Below are 20,583 nucleotides of genomic sequence, written 5' to 3'. Positions count from 1 at the left end.
GACTGGGTGTCTAGGGTAATCAAGTTTTTAAAAACAACTCGGTGGCAATGTTTTTAAACGAATACACACATGGACAAGGATACGGTTAAACTGGCACTCCCATACATTTGAAGCGGGACCATAAATTGTTTTAATTTTCTAGATGTAAATTTGATGACTCCACTTTATATACAGCTTAAGAACCTTACTAAGGTTTTTGCCAGGCATGGTAGCTCACGCCTGCAATCCCAGCACTTTGGGAGGCTGAGGAAGGCAGATCACTTAAGGTCAGGTCAATCACCTGAGGTCAGGAGTTCAAGACCAGCCTGGCTAACATGGTGAAACTTCACGTCCACTAACAATACAAAAATTAGCTGGGTGTGGTGGTGCATACCTGAAATCCTAGCTACTTGGGAGGCTGAGGCAGAACTGTTGAACCCAGGAGGCAAAGGTTGCAGTGAGCAGGGATTGTGCCACCACACTCCAGTCTGAGCAACAAAGCGATACTCTGTCAAATAAATAAATAAATAAATAAAGCCTTAGTAATGTTTCTTATACCCTTCCCATCCCCTTTCATTCCTTGTGCTATTGTCATACCTTTTACTCCCACGTTATAAAACTTATAATGCATTATTATTTTTGCTTTAAACACTATCTTTTAAAAGCTACTAATTCTTTAATTTACAATGGTGCACAACCATTACCACTAATTGCAGAACATTTCCATCACACAAAAAGTGAAATCCTGTACCTGTTAGCAATCAACTTCAATACAACAATCTTTAAAGAGATTAAAAAAGAAAAAAAAATTGTCTTATTTTTACTCCCATAATTATCATTTCTAGCACTTCTCAATCCTTTGTCATTTGCTTTCTGCCTGAACAGCTTCAACATTTCTTGCGGAGGCCTACCAGCAACAAGTTCCAGTAGGCCTGTTTTTTTTTTTTTTTTGAGACAGGGTCTCACTCTGTCACCCAGGCTAAAGTGCAGTGTGGCTCAATTATAGCTCACTGAAGCCTCTGCTTCCCAGGCTAAAGCGATCCTCTCACCTCAGTCTCCCAAGGAGCTGGGACCACAAGCAAGCCACCGTGCCTGGCTGATTTTTTGTATTCTTTGTAGAGATGGGGTTTTGCCATGTCACCCAGGCTGGTCTCGAACTCCTGGAATCAAGCAACTCTTCTGCCTCCGCCTCCCAAACTGCTCAGATTGCAGGTGTTGGCCACTGCACCCAGCCCCAGCAGGCTTTTTAAAAAAGTACTTTAAAGATGTCTCTCCAGGCCGGGCGCAGTGGCCCACAGCTGTAATCCCAGCACTTTGGGAGCCGGAGGCAGGCAGATCACGAGGTCAGGAGTTTGAGATCAGCCTGGCCAACATAGTGAAAATCCATCTCTACTAAAAATACAAAAATATTTGTCAGGTGTGGTGGCATGCACCTGTAATCTCACCTACTCAGGAGGCTGAGGCAGGAGAATTGCTTGAACCTAGAAGGTGGAGGTTGCAGTGAGCCAAGATCACACCACTGCACTCCTGACTGGGCAAGAATGACTCTGTCTCCAACAAAATAAAAAATAAAATAAAATAAAAAATAAAGAGGTCTCTCCATTGTATATTAATTTGCCAAGTTTCTGATAAGAAGTCTGCTGTCATTCTTATCTCTGTTACTCTGTACATGATGCGTATTTTTTCTCTGCCTACTTTCAAGATTTTCTCTTTATTATTGGTTACCAACAATGTGATGATGATGTGCCTTCGTGTGGTTACCTTTATAGTTATTCTCCTTGGTATTCTTAAATATGTGGGCTTATAGTTTTCATCAAATTTGGAAAATTTCTGGTCATTATTTTTTTTACAATCTTTTTCTGTTCTCCCCTTCACTCTTTTCTGGGGCTCCAATTATATATATATCAGACTGTTTCTATCTCTAACAATTAGCCTTGTTATAGTCATTGATGATGTATCAATTTTTCCATTTTGCTTTCTGTTCTCATTTTGGACAGCTTCTATTGCTGTCTTGAAGCTCACCGATATGCAGTGCCTCAACTACTGTTAATGCCATCATTGTACTTTAAAATTTATTTCCAACTCTAGGTGTTCTGTTTGGGTCTTTTCAAAATATACCTTCTAGTTCTCTTCCCGTTATTTTAACCATTTCCTCTACTTTTTGAACCAAGAACATATTTGTAATTGTTGTTTTCATGTCTTTGTTAATTCCATCATCTCTGTCATTTCTGGATCTAGTTGATTTTTCTCCTGATTATGCCATATTTTCCTTTTTTTTTTTTTCTTTGCATGCCTGGTCATTTTACTGAATGCCTAACATTGTGAGTTTTGTGTTTCAGATTGTGTGTATTTCCTTAAATAGCACTGGACTTTGTTCTCACAGACAGGTAAGATTCTTTAAATTGGCTGGATCTTCCAAGACTTGCTTTTTCATTGACAGTAGGTCCAGAGTACCCTTTAATTTAGTGCTAATTTAGCCTCATTACAAAAGGCCATGCCCTTTTGATGCCCTTGTATGTACTCTGGCTAATGGCAACACAGATTCCCAGCTCTGTGTGAGTTCCAGGAATCATTTGGCCTGCTCCTTTCCAGTGGGGTTCCTTCTCTGACCTCAGGTGCCCTCCTCTCATGCATGTGTAGGTCAGGACTCAACCTGACTTCAGGAGAATCCTCCACCTACCTCTGGAGTTCTATGTACAACTCCCACATCTCTGGTACTCTGCCCCACAAATTATGACAATCTTCGCTCCCTGCCAATCCCATCTTTTCAATTAAGTAAGACACTTTAATTTGGGTTCCCCATCCCTGCTCTGCACCCTGAAAACTACCTCCAGATAATAAAGTGGAGCAACCACAGAACTCAGCATGTTTCCCACCTTTCAGTGACCACAGTCTTGTGCTGCCTGTTACCCAGTACATTACAAATTGCTATTTCATATATTGTCCAGTTTTCTAGTTGCTTAAAATAGCAAGGTAAATCCATTCCTTGTTATTCCATCACTGCTGGACAGAATATATATTCAAATATATATTCAAGTAACAGTTTCTTAAATTCGTATCTTGTTGTTGCTGTTTTGAGACAAGGTACCACTCTTGCCCAAGCTGGAGTGCAGTGGCTCATAACTCACTGCAACCTCAAACTCCTGGGCTCCAAGCATCCTTCCACCGAGGCCTCCCAAAGCGCTCGGATTATAAGCATGTGCGTGCCATTATGCCCTCAATTTAGTATCTCAGGGCTTAGTCTTCATTGAGCTCTACCTCTTTAAAACACCAAACAATATTTTTCTTCCTTTTTTCTTGGAATTTGCTCTGCTCTTCTTAGTTTGGCATTGAACTCTTAATTCTCCTACCTCTTTGATTATGATTTCTGATTCTTGAATCCTGAAAGTTTTAGAAAAGTTTAGGCAAATTTCCAAAATCCTATTCTTGCCACATTTCCTTCTACAACTGTGTAAGACGTCACACTGTGAAATTTCAACAAGTCCCACAAATTCATTCATGACCTCTTTTGGGGCTCTTAACAGAAGTAACTATGTGACAGCCTTGGACTTCTTCATTCACAGAGGGGGGAAAAGGTGAATAAAAAATGTAATTTCTACACTTTAAAATGTGTGTGTTTGTGTATAATTTTTTTTTTTTTTTTTGAGAGAGTCTTGCTCTGTCACCCAGGCAGTTCAGTGGCGCAATGCTGGCTCACTGCAACTTCTGCCTCCGGGGTTCAAGCAATTCTTGGGCCTCAGCCTCTCGAGTAGCTGGGACCACAGTCACGTGCCAACATGCCCAGCTCTAATTTTTGTATTTTTAGTAGAGATGGGGTTTCACCACTGGCCAGGCTGGTCTTGAACTCCTGGTCTTAAGTGATCCACCGGCCTCAGCCTCCTGAAGTGCTAGGATTATAGGCATGAGCCACCATGCTGGCTATAAAAATACTTTTATGCACATACAGCCAGAGGAAAAAACAGAAGTTAATTCACTTAAAGTGTTAAGAATAATGATCTGTTTTATGGGTAACATTATCTTATTTTTCTGTATTTTCAATACACACATGCGTACACACACACACACACCCACACCCAACCTATTTTTTTAAGTCCCCATTTCTAGCTCATAACTCTTAGCTGTTTTTGCAGGCCAGAATCTCACACCACTATTTTCAAAAAGCAAGTCACATATTTTCCACCTACAGCCTGTCTCCCTCTGTGCCAGTTAATGATACTCAGTCCTCCTATAAGCTTCAGAGTCATTTCAACTTGTTCTGTTTCCACATCCAGTCAAAAATCCTACTGGAAACAATGAATTTCAATCCATGAGAAACAATATTATTGCAGAGGGCTCCAGAATAATGATCTCAAAGGAGCATTAAAAAGCTAGCAGAATGAAAACCTCCCCTTTTCCAGGTCAGAGATGTAAGGAAAATCTGCAAGGAGGAAGCCATAACCTTGGCATAGAAGTAGCCTGTTTTGGGGGAAAAGAGGTAGATTTGGAAGAGCAGGCCAAAGATATACAGTAACCAAGGGGGGGAAACTGTTAAGCAGAGTCAAGAGGCTGGGGACTTGAGCCTGCATTTTGGGGTTACCCATAGATGACAAAAGGAGAAACACGTCATAAACCCAGCTTCAAATGGTGCTTTGGCATAAAGTTGTCTTGCTGCCCAAACTGGCATTTAATATTGGTTGAAATGAAAAAGACACACCAGTCATCAACTTTTTACCATGTAATTAACCAGCTCTGAATAATGTCATGTCTTTATACTTTAATGCTCTTTTGAAAATGGGTAATAAATGAACAAAGTACAGAATTCAAAAGTCACAAAATAGTATGGACCTTGAGAACATTGTGCTAAGTGAAACAAACCAGTTACAAAATGACAAATACTATATGACTCCACTTGCATGAGCTATCTAGAGTAGTCCAATTTATAGACTCAGAAAGTAGAATGGTGACTGCTGAGGGCAGGTGGAAGTATTAAGTACTTGTTAAATGGCTATGAAAAAGTTTTGGAGGCTGGTTGTACAATATGAAAATACTTAACACTACTGAACTGTACCCTTAAAAATGTTTAAGGTAATAAGTTTTGGTATATGCATTTTATCACAATTAAAAATAAAAATAACTCAAGTCACAAATTAGTATAGAAAGTATCACCTAATTGTGCCTTATGGCCACTCACTTCCACTCCTCAGAGACTGCCAATGTTAGGATATAGTCTCATCTTTCCAAATATATTCTATCTATACATGCTTGCAAATATATGCCTTGTGAGATAAAACACACCTACACACAAATAGTAGCATACTACATGTACTATGCAGGCACTTTGGTCTTTTCATTTACTATACGTTAGAGGCTACTAAATTACTTCATATCAAGCTGCCTTACTACTTTTAAGAGCTGCTATTAATTCACTATATGGCTATATCAATTATTTTACCAGTTCCCTACTTATGAGTAATTAGGTTTTGTATGAACTTTTGTGCTTACAAACACAGCAATGAATACCTTTGTGGTATTTTTAATCCCCACATATGAAAGTGTGTGTGTACATATATGTTATATGCCTAGGATAAAACTGCTAAAACAAAAGTTACGTGCATTCTTTATGTGTGACTGCATGTATGCACGCTATTTTTATTTACATAAAAATGTGTACTAAAGTATAGCATACATTCAGAACAGTACATAATTCTTAAGTTCATAGCTCAATGAATTTTCCCAATATAATCCCACCTAACACAGACAAAAAAAGAAAAAAAAAAAAAAAAAAAAGAAATGAAGATTATAAACCTCCAAAAGCCCCTCATGTCTCTGTCCAGTGAGCTCCCCAAGAGTAATACTACCCTGATTTCTAACACAACAATTTTGTCTGTTTCTGAACATGTATTTCTGAGTTTGGCTCTTTCACCTAACATGCTTGTGAGTCATTCATGTTGTGTGAATTGTAATTCATTCATTCTTATTGCTCTATAGTGTCTCATTATGTAAATACATCACAACTTATCTAAACTTATCTATACTACACAAGGTATGTATATTCTTAAATTTTAATAAATATTATTCAATTACTCTCCATAGAGTTTAGAATCTTACCATTAATATACGGAAGTAGCTATTTTTCTACACCTTAGCCAACAGCTAATCAAAGTTCTTAATCTTGGCTAATCGGATTTTTAAAATGCTTTCAGGACAGTTTCAATTTGCTTTTCTCTTATAACAACTGCAACTGAGGAACATTTCATACATTTATGTATGAAAGTCACTTGTCTTTCCTTTGAACTGTCTCTAATGTGTCTACTGAGCTGTTGGCCTTTTCTATTAGCAAGTGATCCTACTTTGTAAAGGAAAGTAGCCCTTTGAACATGCTGTATGGCAACTACTTTTGATAAACTGGTGTCCCAATTTTGTTTATACTAGAGTTTTTGCCATGTCAAGGTTGTTTTTTGTTTGTTTGTTTTAGATGAGAAGTCTTGCTCTGTTGCCCAGGCTGGAGTTGAGTGCAGTGCAGTGGTATGATCTTGGTGGCTCACGCCTATAATCCTAGCACTTTGGGAGGCTAAGGCAGGTGGATCACTTGAGGTAAGGAGTTCAAAACCAGCCTGGCTGACATGGTGAAACCCCCATCTCTACTTAACAAACAAAAAAAAAAAAAAAAAAAAAAATTAGCCAGGTGTGGTGGCAGATGCCTGTAATCCCAGCTACTCGGGAGGCTGAGGCAGGAGAGTCACTTGAACCTGGGAGGTGGAGGTTGCAGTGAGCCAAGATCGCACCACTGTACTCTAGCCTGGGCAAGAAGGAGACGCCGTATCAAAAAAAAAAAAAAAAAAAAAAAAAGTGAGATAGCAAGCTATCTTTTTTCCAAACTGCTACTCAGTTCATCCAATACTATTTACTAAAAAATTCACTATTTTCATCATATACCACTGTTGACCACACAAAACATTCCTATAAATGAGGCTACTTCAGTGCTCTCAACTCTGTGCCAGTGATCTGATGCTCAAATTGGTTTGGCTTCAACATATACCTGAATATTTGACAGCACTATTACCCCCTTGATGAAAGAGTTTCATAATTTTTGTGAAAAATTTCATTTTTGTTCTTTCATAAAAACTTCAGAATTAAGTTTTGAAAAGCCTAGAGATATTAATTGGGATTACTTTAAACTCACAAATTACGTGTGTATGTATATATATACATATGTTTTTTAGTATATACATATATATATATATATCTCCCCCCCCCGAGATGGCATCTTATTACATTGGAGGCCAGGCTGGTCTCCAACTCCTGGCCTCAAGTAATCCTCCCACCTCTGCCTCCCAAAGTGCTGGGTTATAGGTGAGAGCCACTGTGCCTGGCCGATTTCACCAAATTTAAGACATTTTCAATGTAAGATGCAGTTATTTTATGCCACATGTAAGAGCTTCTTTAGACTTAAATGCTTCTGTTTTCATATTGACTTGTGCTTATAATGAAAGGAAAGTTATGTAAAATAAATTGATTAAGATGCTCCTAATCTAACTTTATAATTACCACATGGCCAAAAGTACCTGAAAGAGGTCATCAGTTTTAAGGCATACCTTAACTTTAGAAATCATGAAAGGTTAAAAAAAAAAAAAGTTTCTTTCTAACAATATAAAATACAGCAACTTAGAGGGGATACTTACATCTTATCAATGTGAGAGCTATCCTATTCAAGAACAAAATATGTTTTAGCATTTATTCTATCTTTTATGAGCTTCAGTAAAGTTCTGTAATATTTTTCAGAACTATCTTTCATTTTCTTGTTAATTCTTGTTAATTATTGTTTATTTAACTTTTTCCTTTGTAGAGATAGAGTCTCAATGTGTTGCCTAAACTCATCTCAAACTCCTTGGCTCAAGTGATCCTCCCACCTTAGCCTCTCTCCCAAAGTGCTGGGATTACAGTCATGAGCCACGGTGCCTGGCCAGTTTATTTCTAAGTAGAATTTTTTCCTTCAAAAATTCTGTTTGGAAAATACGCAAAACCTTTATACAGAAAATTATATAACAATATTGAGAAAAAAAATTAAAGACCAAAACACATGGAGAAATAATGTTTATGAATCAGAAGATTCAATTGTAGAAAGATTTCAAATTCCCATTACAGTAGGTGTAACTAAAAGCAAAACAAAAAAATTTCAATTATTCCAAACCAATTCAACACAATTCCAATCAAAATCCTAACAGGTATTCTTGTGGAACAACACAGCTGATTCTAAAATGTATGTGGAAAAATACACAGGGCCCAGGGTCACACAAAACCTAGATTTATTATCCACTGGATATCAAGACATAAAACTAGATGAGTGATTCTCAAACTTTTTGGTTTGACATTCCTGCAAACTATTGAGATTCTAAAATGCTTTAGTTAACATGGGTTATAGCTATTATATTTAACACATTAGAAATTAAAACAGAAAATTAATTAATGTATTTATTTATTGAGAAAGAGTCTCCCTTTGTCCCCCAGGCTAAAGTGCAGTGGCATGATGTTGGCTCACTGCAACCTCTGCTTCCCAGGTTCAAGCAATTCTCCTGCCTCAGCCTCCTGAGTAGCTGGGATTACAGGCATGTGCCACCACATCCCACTAATTTTGTATTTTTATTAGAGACAGGGTTTCAGCATGTTGCCCAGGCTGGTCTCGAACTCCTGACCTCAGGTGATCTGCCCGCCTCAACCTCCCAAAGTGCTGGGATTACAGGCATGAGCCACCATGCCCAGCCAAAACAGGAAAGTTTTTAATATCAATTCATTAATTTAAAAATAATAAGAAATCTGTTATATGCTAACATAAGTAACACTTTAATAAAAAAATAACTGTTTTCCAAAACAAATTTAAAAAAAAGTGAGAAGAGTGGCACTGTTCGACATTTTTGGAAATCTCCTTTGTTTTGGAGACTGCTTGGTTCTCTTATCTGCTTCTGCACTCAATCTGTTGCAACACTGCATTTCATGTGGCCTCTGGAAAACCCTATCGTACACTTGTGAGAGAATGAGTCTGAGGCAAAAAATCACCAAGTGTTACTATGAAAATAGTTTTGACCTGGCCAACATTCCACTCTGAAAAGGTCTCAGGAAACCAGGAAGAGAAGAGGCAGGCAAATCCTTGTATACACAATCACCTGATTTGTGACAAAGGAAGCTCTACAGAGCAGGAGGGGATGACCTTTTCAATAAATGGAACTAAACAACATCATCAACATCATCATCATCATGTCATCTAGGAAAACAAACTGACCCCATCTCACACCATACAGACAAAAATTCCAGAGATTGTTGATTTAAATGTGAAAGGCAAATGATAACAGAAAATAATGTAGGTTATCTTCACACAGGGATACAAAAACCCCGATTACAAAGGAAAAGTCAGAAATGCTCAACAACATTAAAATTAAGAATTTCTTTAATCAGAGAAATGCAAGTCAAAACTACAATGAGATATCTCACTCCAGCTTAAATGGCTTTTATCAAAATGACAGGCAATGACAGATGATGACAAGGATGTGGAAAAAGGGGAACCCTTGTACACTGTTGTTGGGAATGTAAATTAGTACAATCGCTATGTGGAGGTTCCCAAAAAATAAACTAAAAATAGAACTACCATGTGATCCAGCAATCCCATTGCTATGTATACACCCCCCAAAAAGAAATCAGTATATTGAAAATTCCTGCACTCCCATGCTTACTGCAGCACTATTCACAATAGCCAAAATACAGAATCAACCTAAGTGTCCATCAATAGATGAATGGATAAAGAAAATGTGGTACTTGTACACAATGCAGTGCTATTCAGCCATCAAAATAAATGCAATCTTGCCATTTGCAACAACATGGATAAAACTGGAGGACATCATGCTAAGTGAAATAAGCCATGCACAGAAAGACGAACATTGCATGTACCTCACCCATATGTGGGCTCTAAAGAAAAAAACTGAACCCATGTAGACAGAGTAGAGGATAGGAAGGGAAGTGGGAAATAAGGAGGGATTGGTGAATAGGTACAAAAATACAGTTAAAAAGAATAAATAACTCTAGTGTTCAGCAGCACAATAGGGCAACACAGTTAACAGTAATTTATTTTATATTTCAAAATAACTAATAGACTAGAATTGGAATATTCCTAACATGAAGAAATGATAAGTGCTTCAGGTGATGGGGTACTCTACCCTAATTTGATAATTATGTATAGTATGTTTGCCTTAAAATACCACATCTACCCCATAAATATGTATGGTTGTTATGTATCCGTAATAATTAAAAACAAAAATTAAAAATGTTTCTGTTAGCAAAGAGGTACCTTTAAGAGAATAAAAAGGCTAGCCACTAGCTAGTAAAAGATAGCTGCAACACAGATATGAAGCAGGGAGGGGAGGGGATCAACATATTTATCCCTTATACAAACCATTAAAACAAAGAACACCTACCAGAAAATTAGGCAAAAGACTTCAAAAAGCTCTTCAAACAGAAGATATACAAATGGCCAAATATATATATATATATAATATATATTATATATATATATATATATATATATATATATATATTATATAATATATATATATTGCTGCTCAATCTCATTAGTAATCAGGGAAATGCAAATTAAAACCAATGTGGAGTGTTAATTAGTACAACCACTTTGGGAAACTGTTCTGTTGTTTCTAATAAAGTTAAACACTGACGTACCCCATGACTCAGAAATCCACTCCTAGATATATACTCAAGAGAAGTAAATATATATAAGAATGTTCATAGCAGCTTAATTTACAATATCCAAAATCTAGAAACAATCATTAAGAAAATGAACAAAGTGTAATATAATGATACAACAGAACTCAGCAAGAAAAAAAGAGTAACCAACAACTTGGATAAATTGCAAAAAAACATTATGCTAGGCAAAAGAAGCCAGACACAGCAGAGTCCATATTGTCTGAGCTCATTTATATGAAGTTCAAAAACAAGCAAAACGAATGTATAGTGGCCAAAGTCAAAACACTGTGGATAGAATAGCAGCTTCTTTCTGGAAAAGAGCATGAGAGAACTTTCTGGGGTTATAGAAATATTCTATATTTTCATCTGGTAGCGGTTACATAGATACATTTATATGTAAAATATTCTTTTAGGCTGCACATTTTCACATTTTATTGTGTATGACATACACCTCGGTTACACACAAAAACCCATTATATGCCTACCAGAATGGTTAATAAAATTTAACATATTGACAATTCTAAGCCTCGGCAAAGAGGTGGATAAGCAGGAATTCTCATACATTGTTGGTAGGAATCTAAACTGCTGCAACCACTTTGAAAAATAGTCTGGCATTACTAAGTAAATCTGAAGATATAAAAAAAGTTCATAGCAGCAGTATTCATAATTGCTGTAAACTGGAGACAAATATCCATCAGAAAGAGAGTGAAGGCTGGGCATGGTGGCTCACATCTAATTCCTGCCCTTTGGGAGGCCAAGGCAGATAGATCACCTGAGGTCAGGAGTCTGAGATCAGCCTGGCCAACATGGTGAAATCCCATCTCTATTAAAAATACAATAATTAGCCGGAAGTGGTAGTGTACACCTGTAGTCCCAGCTACTTGGGAGGCTGGGGCAGAAAAAACTGCTTAAACCCGGGAGGCAGAGGTTGTAGTGAGCTGAGATTGAACCATTGCACTCCAACCTGGGTGAAGAGAGTGAAACTCAGTCTCCAAAAAAGAGAGTGAATACAATTGTGTTAGATACATAGGAGAGTATTATTCAGCAATGTCTAATGAACAAACCACAGCTCCATAAAACACAGGTGAATCTCACAAAATGACACTGAGTGAAAGCAGCGAAGTAAAGAAAATAAACTAAATGGTTCCATTTATATAAAGTTCACAGAGCAGGGAAAACTAAAATACCAAGTTTCGGTGCGATCTTAGAAAAGAAAATGATTTTCATGAAAGTCAGGAAAGAGGTAACATTTTTGAGAAGGAGAAGGCATATAGTTGATTAGGGCTTTTAGGAGCGCTGGCATTGGTCTATTTAATGACCTGAATATTGGTTACAGGGTTACACTTTGTTGATTGCAACAACAAAAGATGCACCGCTCAAAGATTTTTCTGTGTGTATGGTTTTTTTTGGGGGGTGGGAGGATGGAGTCTCACTGTGTCGCCCAGGCTGGAGTGCAGTGGCACGATCATGGCTCACTGCAACCTCTGCCTCCTGGATTCCAGTGATTCTCCTGCCTCAGCCTCCTGAGTAGTTGGGATTACAGGTGTACACCACCTTGCCCGGCTAATTTTTGTATTTTTAGTAGATATCACGTTTCACCATATTGGTCAGGCTGGTCTTGAATTCCTGACCATGTAATCCGCCCACCTTGGCCTCCCGAAATGCTGGGATCACAGGCATGAGCCACTGCACCCAGCCCTGTGTGTATGTTATAGTTCACAATAGAAGAAGGTTAAAAACAATCAGTGGGACCTGGTGATTGACTGAATTTGGTGGTGGATGGGAGGAGAGAGAAAGATTCATGGACAAGTCTCAGGTTTCTGACTTGCACAATTGCTTGGGTGGTGATGCCTTTCTTTTCTTTTCCTTTTGTTTGGATACGGAGTCTTGCTATGTCACCCAGGCTAAAGTGCAATGGCACAATCTCGGCTCACTGCAACCTGTGCCTACTGGATTCAAGTGATTTTCCCGCCTCAATCTCCCAAGTAGCTGGGATTATAGGCACCTACTACCACACCCAGATAATATTTTGTGCTTTTTTTTTTTTTCAGTAGAGACAGTTTCCCCATGTTGGCCAGGCTAGTCTCAAACTCCTGACCTCAGGCAATCCAACCGTGTTGGCCTCCCAAAGTTCTGGGATTACAGGCATGAGCCACCGTGCCAAGCCAGTGATGGCTTTTGTTAAAATAGCAAACAGCATTTTCAGAGGAAAAAAATGAAATAAATCTTGTACATGATGAATTTAGAATACTTTTGAGACATCTATCTAGAGATGTCCGCTAGGCAATTAGGTATTAGCAGATGGAGTTCTCAACAGCAGAGGTTGGGGTCGAGATGAAAATGTTGGATTTGCCCATGAGTAAGGCCATGGACATGGCTGTTACTGCTTAGGGAAAGAAGAATGACAGAAGGGCCTAGGGTTGATTGGTGGAACAGCAACATTTAATGGCCAAATACAGGAGAATAAGCCATAAAAAACTCACAAAAAACAAATTGAAAGTGGTAGGAGGAAAATGAAGAACATGTCATGAACCATTAAGCAAGAGGAAAGAGTAAGATGGCACTCTCGGCAGGCTGATGCCTAGCTGGGGGGTGACATGGATTATGTGTAATTCTCAGCAAGTCAGTTTTTATTCTACCTCTTTCTGGCTGACTTAACACAACCAACAACCCAACAGAAAACCAATGCTTCTGAGAATGGCTGCAAGTTTTTATGCATTGTTTTTTGAGGTGAGAAATAAAGTCTGAGCTCTTCTTTCTCCTGATTCTCAGGAAGGAGGAAGGCAGATGTGAGAACACTGACTAGGTCTGTGTGTCACTAGGCAGCATTACTGTTAAAACAGCACACAGATGCGAGCTCACTTTTCTCCTCTTTCCATGTGACTGAAGTTGCTGAGAAGGTCACTCCCCCCGTACCCGCAACTGTCAGGGACAGCCAGGGCCAAACCTACTGCTTTGGCAGAAGAGGCCAGGGCAGGTGTCCAAGGCCAGATCAGCAGTCAGCCAGGGCAAATGGGCTTGCTCTGGTTACATGACCTGGGTCATATACAGAAAGGAGTAAAACGGGGGGAAGCTCTCCATGTGTCTGAGAACTGGGGAGGTGAAAAGCGTTCATCTCATGGCCTGCTTTAGTTTGAAACAATTTAAGCTTAACTAGATTCCAAAAAAACCATCATTTCCACATGAACCAGCTGGGCTTATTCCAGTCTTCTACCCAGGAGTTTGCTGCCCAAGTCCTAGTTAAGAATAAAGTGCACAGTCCTTTTGTTTTCCATTTGTCATTGCAAATATTTAATACAAATCTTTCTCCCAGAGACCCTATAGACTTGAAAACAGTAGCTATAGACTGGAGCCAACTCTGATATTCCAGGGATCCCTGACCAGAATAATATGAAATTACCATAATTTCTTAATGTCTAGCACCACACACATAAACTGCATCACTCACACACACACACACACACACACACACACACACACACACACAACACACACAGAGGCAGGTTTACCTACCTCAGAAAATTGCACAGATTCAACAAGAATAAATATTAATTAATGTGTTCCTTAATGGCTGGTGATTAATAATGTTAACTAAAACAAAAACCAGTTTTTTTAAACCTACTATTGCCCCCCCACCAAGTATTTAAATCACAGTCTAAAGTGAGTGAACAGCAAATTAATATGGTCCTGTGGAAGGGAAATCTGGTGATACATATCAGAAACCAATCCTGTTATTTGTTGCTTTTTTTGAAAGAATGACAAAAATTTATGACCAAATGCTAAGTTTCATAAATGATAGTACATTCTTACAATGAATACTATGTAAACACTTTAAAAGTGAGATGCTTGTGTGAGAACTAGCTTTGAAGGAGACACAAAGTATTTACAAATTATTCTATTGAATGATAGCTAGTATTTGTGGAACACCTATGTACTAGGGCTGTGCTGACTGACTGTACACCTGCTGTTTAATTTTATAATAACTTTACAAGGCAGGTGGAATACTAACATCTTTTAACAAATAAAATGGAAGCAGAGACTTAAGTTTATTATCTAGTATCGCTGACGGAAGACATAGCAGAATCAGAATTTAAAACCATGAAACCTTGATTTCAGAACCTATACTTCCACTCACTGTGCCAGTGTGTCATAAAGTATACATACTTTTGAATAAATTGTTTAATATGCATCAATGTTACATATTTCTTAATATACAGCAATGTACATAAATCAACGTTAATGTATTTATCTAATATACATCAATGTATGAGTTCACAGCTCTTATCACTAAGGATTTTTGGATTTCTTTAGTAAATTTTAAGAAAACTGTTACAAATTAACAGTACTGATGATACAAATATATGGCAAAAGTAACAAGGAGGCACTTCAGTGACTGATGAAATTTGGAGAACAAAACTCTCACCTTCTCAAAAGGCACTTTCTTCTTTTTAAGCTGCAATACTGTATGAAATTTTCACAATAATTACATATTACCTCAAAAAGTTTAAAAAAAAAAAAACAAAAACTAAAACAACCCCTCCTGAAACATTTTTTCAAATAAAACAAGAGTAAAAACACTATTTTAATGTGTACTCTCAGAAACTGGAAACATCCTTCATATCTAACGTAAGAGTTAAATACAGTTACCAACTTGATTAGTCCTTAATCATTACATTAATGACAATAAGAAAAAGAGATACTATACTGCCAATTGGTACAAGAGCCTGAGTATACATATGCCACGTATCATGATAAAGTCTCTTCAGACCCAAAATTAAAGGTGAAAAGAGAAATGAAAACAGGGAGAGTTGAGATGAGGCTTTTCCCTCAACTCATTTACTCTAATATTATCTTTGTAATGCACATGTTTAGAACAAAACAATGGTACAATGAGCATCTAGGTTAAAACCGTCATCAGAGAGGCAGCTCCAGAATAAACAGATACAGTATGCTCCATGATGGAAAGACCTGTTAGTGAGAACTGACTCCTTCCCATATTCATCTATAAATTTAGCACAATTCTAATCATAATCTCAATGAGATTTGTCTTAAAACTCATCAAAATAATTCTAAAATTCACTGGAAACAGTAAATTCATGAGAATAGCTAAGAAAAAATTGAAAATGAGCATATCTGCCCTATCAGATATCAAACTTCTATAAAAAGCCACAGGAGAGGGATGGTAATGGAATAAACAGAGACAGACTTGTCACTGGAACAGAACTGAGACTCCAGAAAGAGGCCATATGTATGCAGGAAAACCTGTGGCATCTGAAATACGAACAAGTCAGTGAACTGAGAGACACAAAAGCCTATCTACCTGGGAAAAAGTTAGATTCCTACCCTCACACTAGACACAAAAGGAAACTCCATTTCAAACTAAATGAGCTCAGGGTGAAAAAAAAAATCTCACATAAAATATATGAAAATTTTTTAAAGATAATCTTGGGATGGTATTTTGCTGAACGAGAGGAAAAAAACCACAACCCAAAAGCTATAAAGAAGTGAAAGATTTTCAAGTTGAATATTTAAGAATTTTTTTAATTGAAAGATCTGACCACATAAGTTAAAACTTCTATATAAAGACACCATAAACAAAATTAAAAGACAAGCCGGGCGCGGTGGCTCAAGCCTGTAATCCCAGCACTTTGGGAGGGCGAGGCGGGTGGATCACGAGGTCAAGAGATCAAGACCATCCTGGTCAACATGGTAAAACCCCGTCTATACTAAAAATACAAAAAATTAGCTGGGTATGGTGGCGCGTGCCTGTAGTCCCAGCTGCTTGGGAGGCTGAGGCAGGAGAATTGCCTGAACCCGGGAGGCGGAGGTTGCGGTGAACCGAGATCGCGCCATTGCACTCCAGCCTGGGTAACAAGAGTGAAACTCTGTCTCAAAAAAAAAAAAAAAAAAAAAATTAAAAGACAAGTAACAAATGAGGAGAAAATACGTGTAACACATATAACGAAAGATTCATGATTGTGATATCTAAAGAATTCCTATAAAGCAATAAGAAGAAAGGATAAACAACCCAGAAGGGGGAAAAATGGGCAAAGGTATGAACAGGCAATATCCAAAAGACTAATGTAACATCTAGTAAACTACAATCTAGGGGATTAAAGAAGTCATGTTTTTTAAAACTAACAAATTACATATATTTACATGGTATCAGAATGGGAAATGCCCTTTAAACTTGACTCTACAGACAAAAATTACCAAGAAAAATCATTAAAATTTTCATAGACTTAAAAAGACCTCTGTACTAGCATCTGTCTAAATCAATGTGAAAAAAATTCTAAGATTTATCTAGGCAGGAGAAGAAACACAGTTAGTAAAAACATGAAAACCTCCTTATCAAACAAGGTGATTACAAATTAAAAAATACTTTTATTAAATGTGAAAACCATTAAAACCTTGCTGATGCTCAGGGAAAATGCAAATCAAAACAATGACATGACAGTTTTCATATATCATATTGGCAAATATATAAAAAGTGAGAATGCCCAATATTGGCAAGGGTACAGGGCACCCAATATTCCCTTACATTACTGGTAGAATTTTTAACAACATGGGAAAATAGTTGTGATATGTTTTTGTTTTTTATTTTTATTTTTTGAGACAGAGTCTCACTCTGTCACCCATGCTGGAGTACAATGGCACAATCTTGGCTCACTGCAACCTTTGTCTCCCTGGTTCAAGCAATTCTCCTGCCTCAGTCTCCCAAGGAGCTGGAATTAATTTTTATATTTTTAGTAGAGATGGGGTTTCACTATGTTGGCCAAGGTGGTCTCAAACTCCTGACATCAGATGATTCACCTACTTCAGCCACCCAAAGAGCTGGGATTATGGCCACCATGCCCTGCCGCAATAGGTTAAGTGAGGAAAAGACATATTAAACATACAGTAAGATCTCAATCATGTTTTAAAATAATAGTAAGTATGTTTTATGAGTACCTTTATGACAAGGACCAAGACTGTTTACATGTACTAATGCACTTCATAGTCACAATAATCCTATGAGTTAACACTATTATTGCCCTGATTTTATGGAGGAAGAAACGGAGACAAGAGATCAGTGATGGAGCCAAGACTTCAACTCAAGTTGACTCTAGAGTCCCAGATCTTAATCACCAGCACAATGTACAGAAATTAATCAAACTCTTTAAACACAGTGGAGTTGAGTATACTGTCTATTTTAATTCTCTATTTTGTCATAGATTTTCTACTACTTTACTTCTCAAACAATGATTTTTAAAAGGATCAATAATCACAAGATAGCAACAGTGTCCCTGAAATTCCCCTAGAGATGCTAACTACAAAATAAAACTTAAATAATCCAATATCTAAATATTTTAGTACAAGAAATTTTTCTAAATGAATTTTATGTGAATCTATAACATATGAAACAGATTAGTTTCTGTCCAAGTTGGTCGCTTCCCTGGGCCAAAGTGAGCAGTAACCAACATGTCAGGGTGGGAGTCCTATTACAAAACCGAGGACAATGAAGAAGCAGAACAAGAAGAGGAGAACCTTAAAGCAAGTGGAGACTACAAATATTCAGGAAGAGATAGTTTGATTTTTTTGGTTGATGCCTCCAGGGCTATGTTTTAATCTCAAAGTGAAGATGAGTTGACTCCTTTTGACATGAGCATCCAGTGTACCCAAAGTGTGTACATCAGTAAGATCATAAGCAGTGATCGAGATCTCTTGGCAGTGGTGTTCTATGGTACCGAGAAAGACAAAAATTCAGTGAATTTTAAAAATATTTATGTCTTACAGGAGTTGGATTATGCAGGTGCAAAACAAATTCTAGAGCTTGACCAGTTTAAGGGGCAGCAGGGACAGAAACGTTTCCAAGAGCTGATGGGTCATGGATCTGACTACTCACTCAGTGAAGTGCTGTGGGTCTGTGCCAACCTCTTTAGTGATGTCCAGTTCAAGATGAGTCATAAGAGGATCATGCTTTTCACCAATGAAGACAACCCCCATGGCAATGACAGTGTCAAAGCCAGCCGGGCCAGGACCAAAGCCGGTGTTCTCCGAGATACAGGCATCTTCGTTGACTTGATGCACCTGAAGAAACCTGGGGGCTTTGACATATCCTTGTTCTACAGAGATATTATCAGCATAGCAGAGGATGAGGACCTCAGGGTTCACTTTGAGGAATCCAGCAAGCTAGAAGACCTGTTGCAGAAGGTTCGTGCCAAGGATACCAGGAAGCGAGCACTTAGCAGGTTAAAGCTGAAGCTCAACAAAGATATAGTGATCTCTGTTGGCATTTATAATCTGGTCCAGAAGGCTCTCAAGCCTCCTCCAATAAAGCTCTATCAGGAAACAAATGAACCAGTGAAAACCAAGACCCGGACATTTAATACAAGTACAGGCGGTTTGCTTCTGCCTAGCGATACCAAGAGGTCGCAGATCTATGGGAATCGTCAGATTATACTGGAGAAAGAGGAAACAGAAGAGCTAAAACGATTTGATGATCCAGGTTTGATGCTCATGGGCTTCAAGCCCTTGGTAATGCTGAAGAAGCACCATTACCTGAGACCCTCCCTGTTTGTGTACCCAGAGGAGTCTCTGGTGATTGGGAGCTCAACCGGGTTCAGTGCTCTGCTCATCAAGTGTCTGGAGAAGGAGGTCGCAGCATTGTGCAGATACACACCCCGGAGGAACATCCCCCCTTATTTTGTGGCTTTGGTGCCACAGGATGAGGAGTTGGATGACCAGAAAATTCAGGTCACTTCTCCAGGCTTTCAGCTGGTCTTTTTGCCATTTGCTGATGATAAAAGGAAGATGCCCTTTACTGAAAAAATCATGGCAACTCCAGAGCAGGTGGACAAGATGAAGGCTATTGTTGAGAAGCTCCGCTTCACATACAGAAGTGACAGCTTTGAGAACCCCGTGCTGCAGCAGCACTTCAGGAACCTGGAGGCCTTGGCCTTGGATTTGATGGAGCCTGAACAAGCAGTGGACCTGACATTGCCCAAGGTTGAGGCAATGAATAAAAGACTGGGTTCCCTGGTGGATGAATTTAAGGAGCTGGTTTACCCACCAGATTACAACCCTGAAGGTAAAGTTACCAAGAGAAAACACGATAATGAAGCTTCCGGAAGCAAAAGGCCCAAGGTGGAGTATTCAGAAGAGCTGAAGACCCACATCAGCAAGGGCACACTGGGCAAGTTCACTGTGCCCATGCTGAAAGAGGCTTGCCGGGGATATGGGCTGAAGAGTGGGCTGAAGAAGCAGGAGATGCTGGAGGCCCTCACCAAGCACTTCCAGGACTGACCAGAGGCTGCGCACCCAGCCATCCTTCCACAGTGTGGCCAGGCTGCATGGCCTTGTTCTCAGCCAGTTAAAAATGTGTTTCTCCTAAGCTAGAAAGAGTCTACCTGACAGAAGTTGAGGGACTTTATGTTTCTGAGGGTTTCTGTTGCCATGGTGATGGTGTAGCCCTCCCACTTTGCTGCTCCTTACTTTACTGCCTGAATAAAGAGCCCTAAGTTTGTACTAGAAAACAAACAAACAAACAAACAAACAAACAAAAAGAAACAGATTAAAGCAGTATTTTATTCTATCAGTGTATTTTAAAGCTCAAATGTGGCTGAGTATGGTGGCTCATGCCTGTAATCAAAGCATTTTGGGAGGCTGAGGCGGGTGGATCATTTGAGGTCAGGAGTTTGAGGCCAGCCTGAACAACATGGTGAAATCATGTCTCTACTAAAAATACACACACACACACACACACACACACACACACACACACACACACACAAATGGTGGCCTATGTCTGCAGTCCCACCTACTCAGGAGGCTGAGGCCGGAGAATCACTTGAAGCTGGGAGGAGACTGTAGTGAGCCGAGATTGCACCATTGCATTCC

The 20,583-nt window shown here is 38.7% G+C and overlaps 1 protein-coding gene and 1 long non-coding RNA gene across 2 annotated transcripts in view; one reads left to right on the top strand and one right to left on the bottom strand.

The window, feature by feature from the left end:
* Positions 1–20,583, bottom strand: part of LOC116549628 — a 37,182-nt gene that overhangs the window by 4,885 nt on the left and 11,714 nt on the right. The window lies entirely within an intron of this gene.
* On the top strand, positions 18,122–20,219 carry LOC116549626 (X-ray repair cross-complementing protein 6). Its single transcript, XM_032275316.1, has one exon. The coding sequence runs from the start codon at positions 18,346–18,348 to the stop codon at positions 19,987–19,989; it is 1,644 nt and encodes a 547-aa protein (XP_032131207.1). The 5' UTR covers positions 18,122–18,345; the 3' UTR covers positions 19,990–20,219.

The sequence above is a fragment of the Sapajus apella genome, unplaced genomic scaffold (genome assembly GCF_009761245.1).
Source record: "Sapajus apella isolate SASKATOON/1434 unplaced genomic scaffold, GSC_monkey_1.0 scaffold6, whole genome shotgun sequence".
NCBI lineage: Eukaryota > Metazoa > Chordata > Mammalia > Primates > Cebidae > Sapajus > Sapajus apella.
The sequence above is the reverse complement of the archived record's forward strand: the minus strand, read 5'-3'. Positions and strand labels throughout refer to the sequence as shown.

Coding starts and splice junctions, on each gene's coding strand:
- LOC116549626 (XM_032275316.1), top strand. CDS start 18,346: ATGAGCATCCAGTGTACCCAAAGTGTGTACATCAGTAAGATCATAAGC.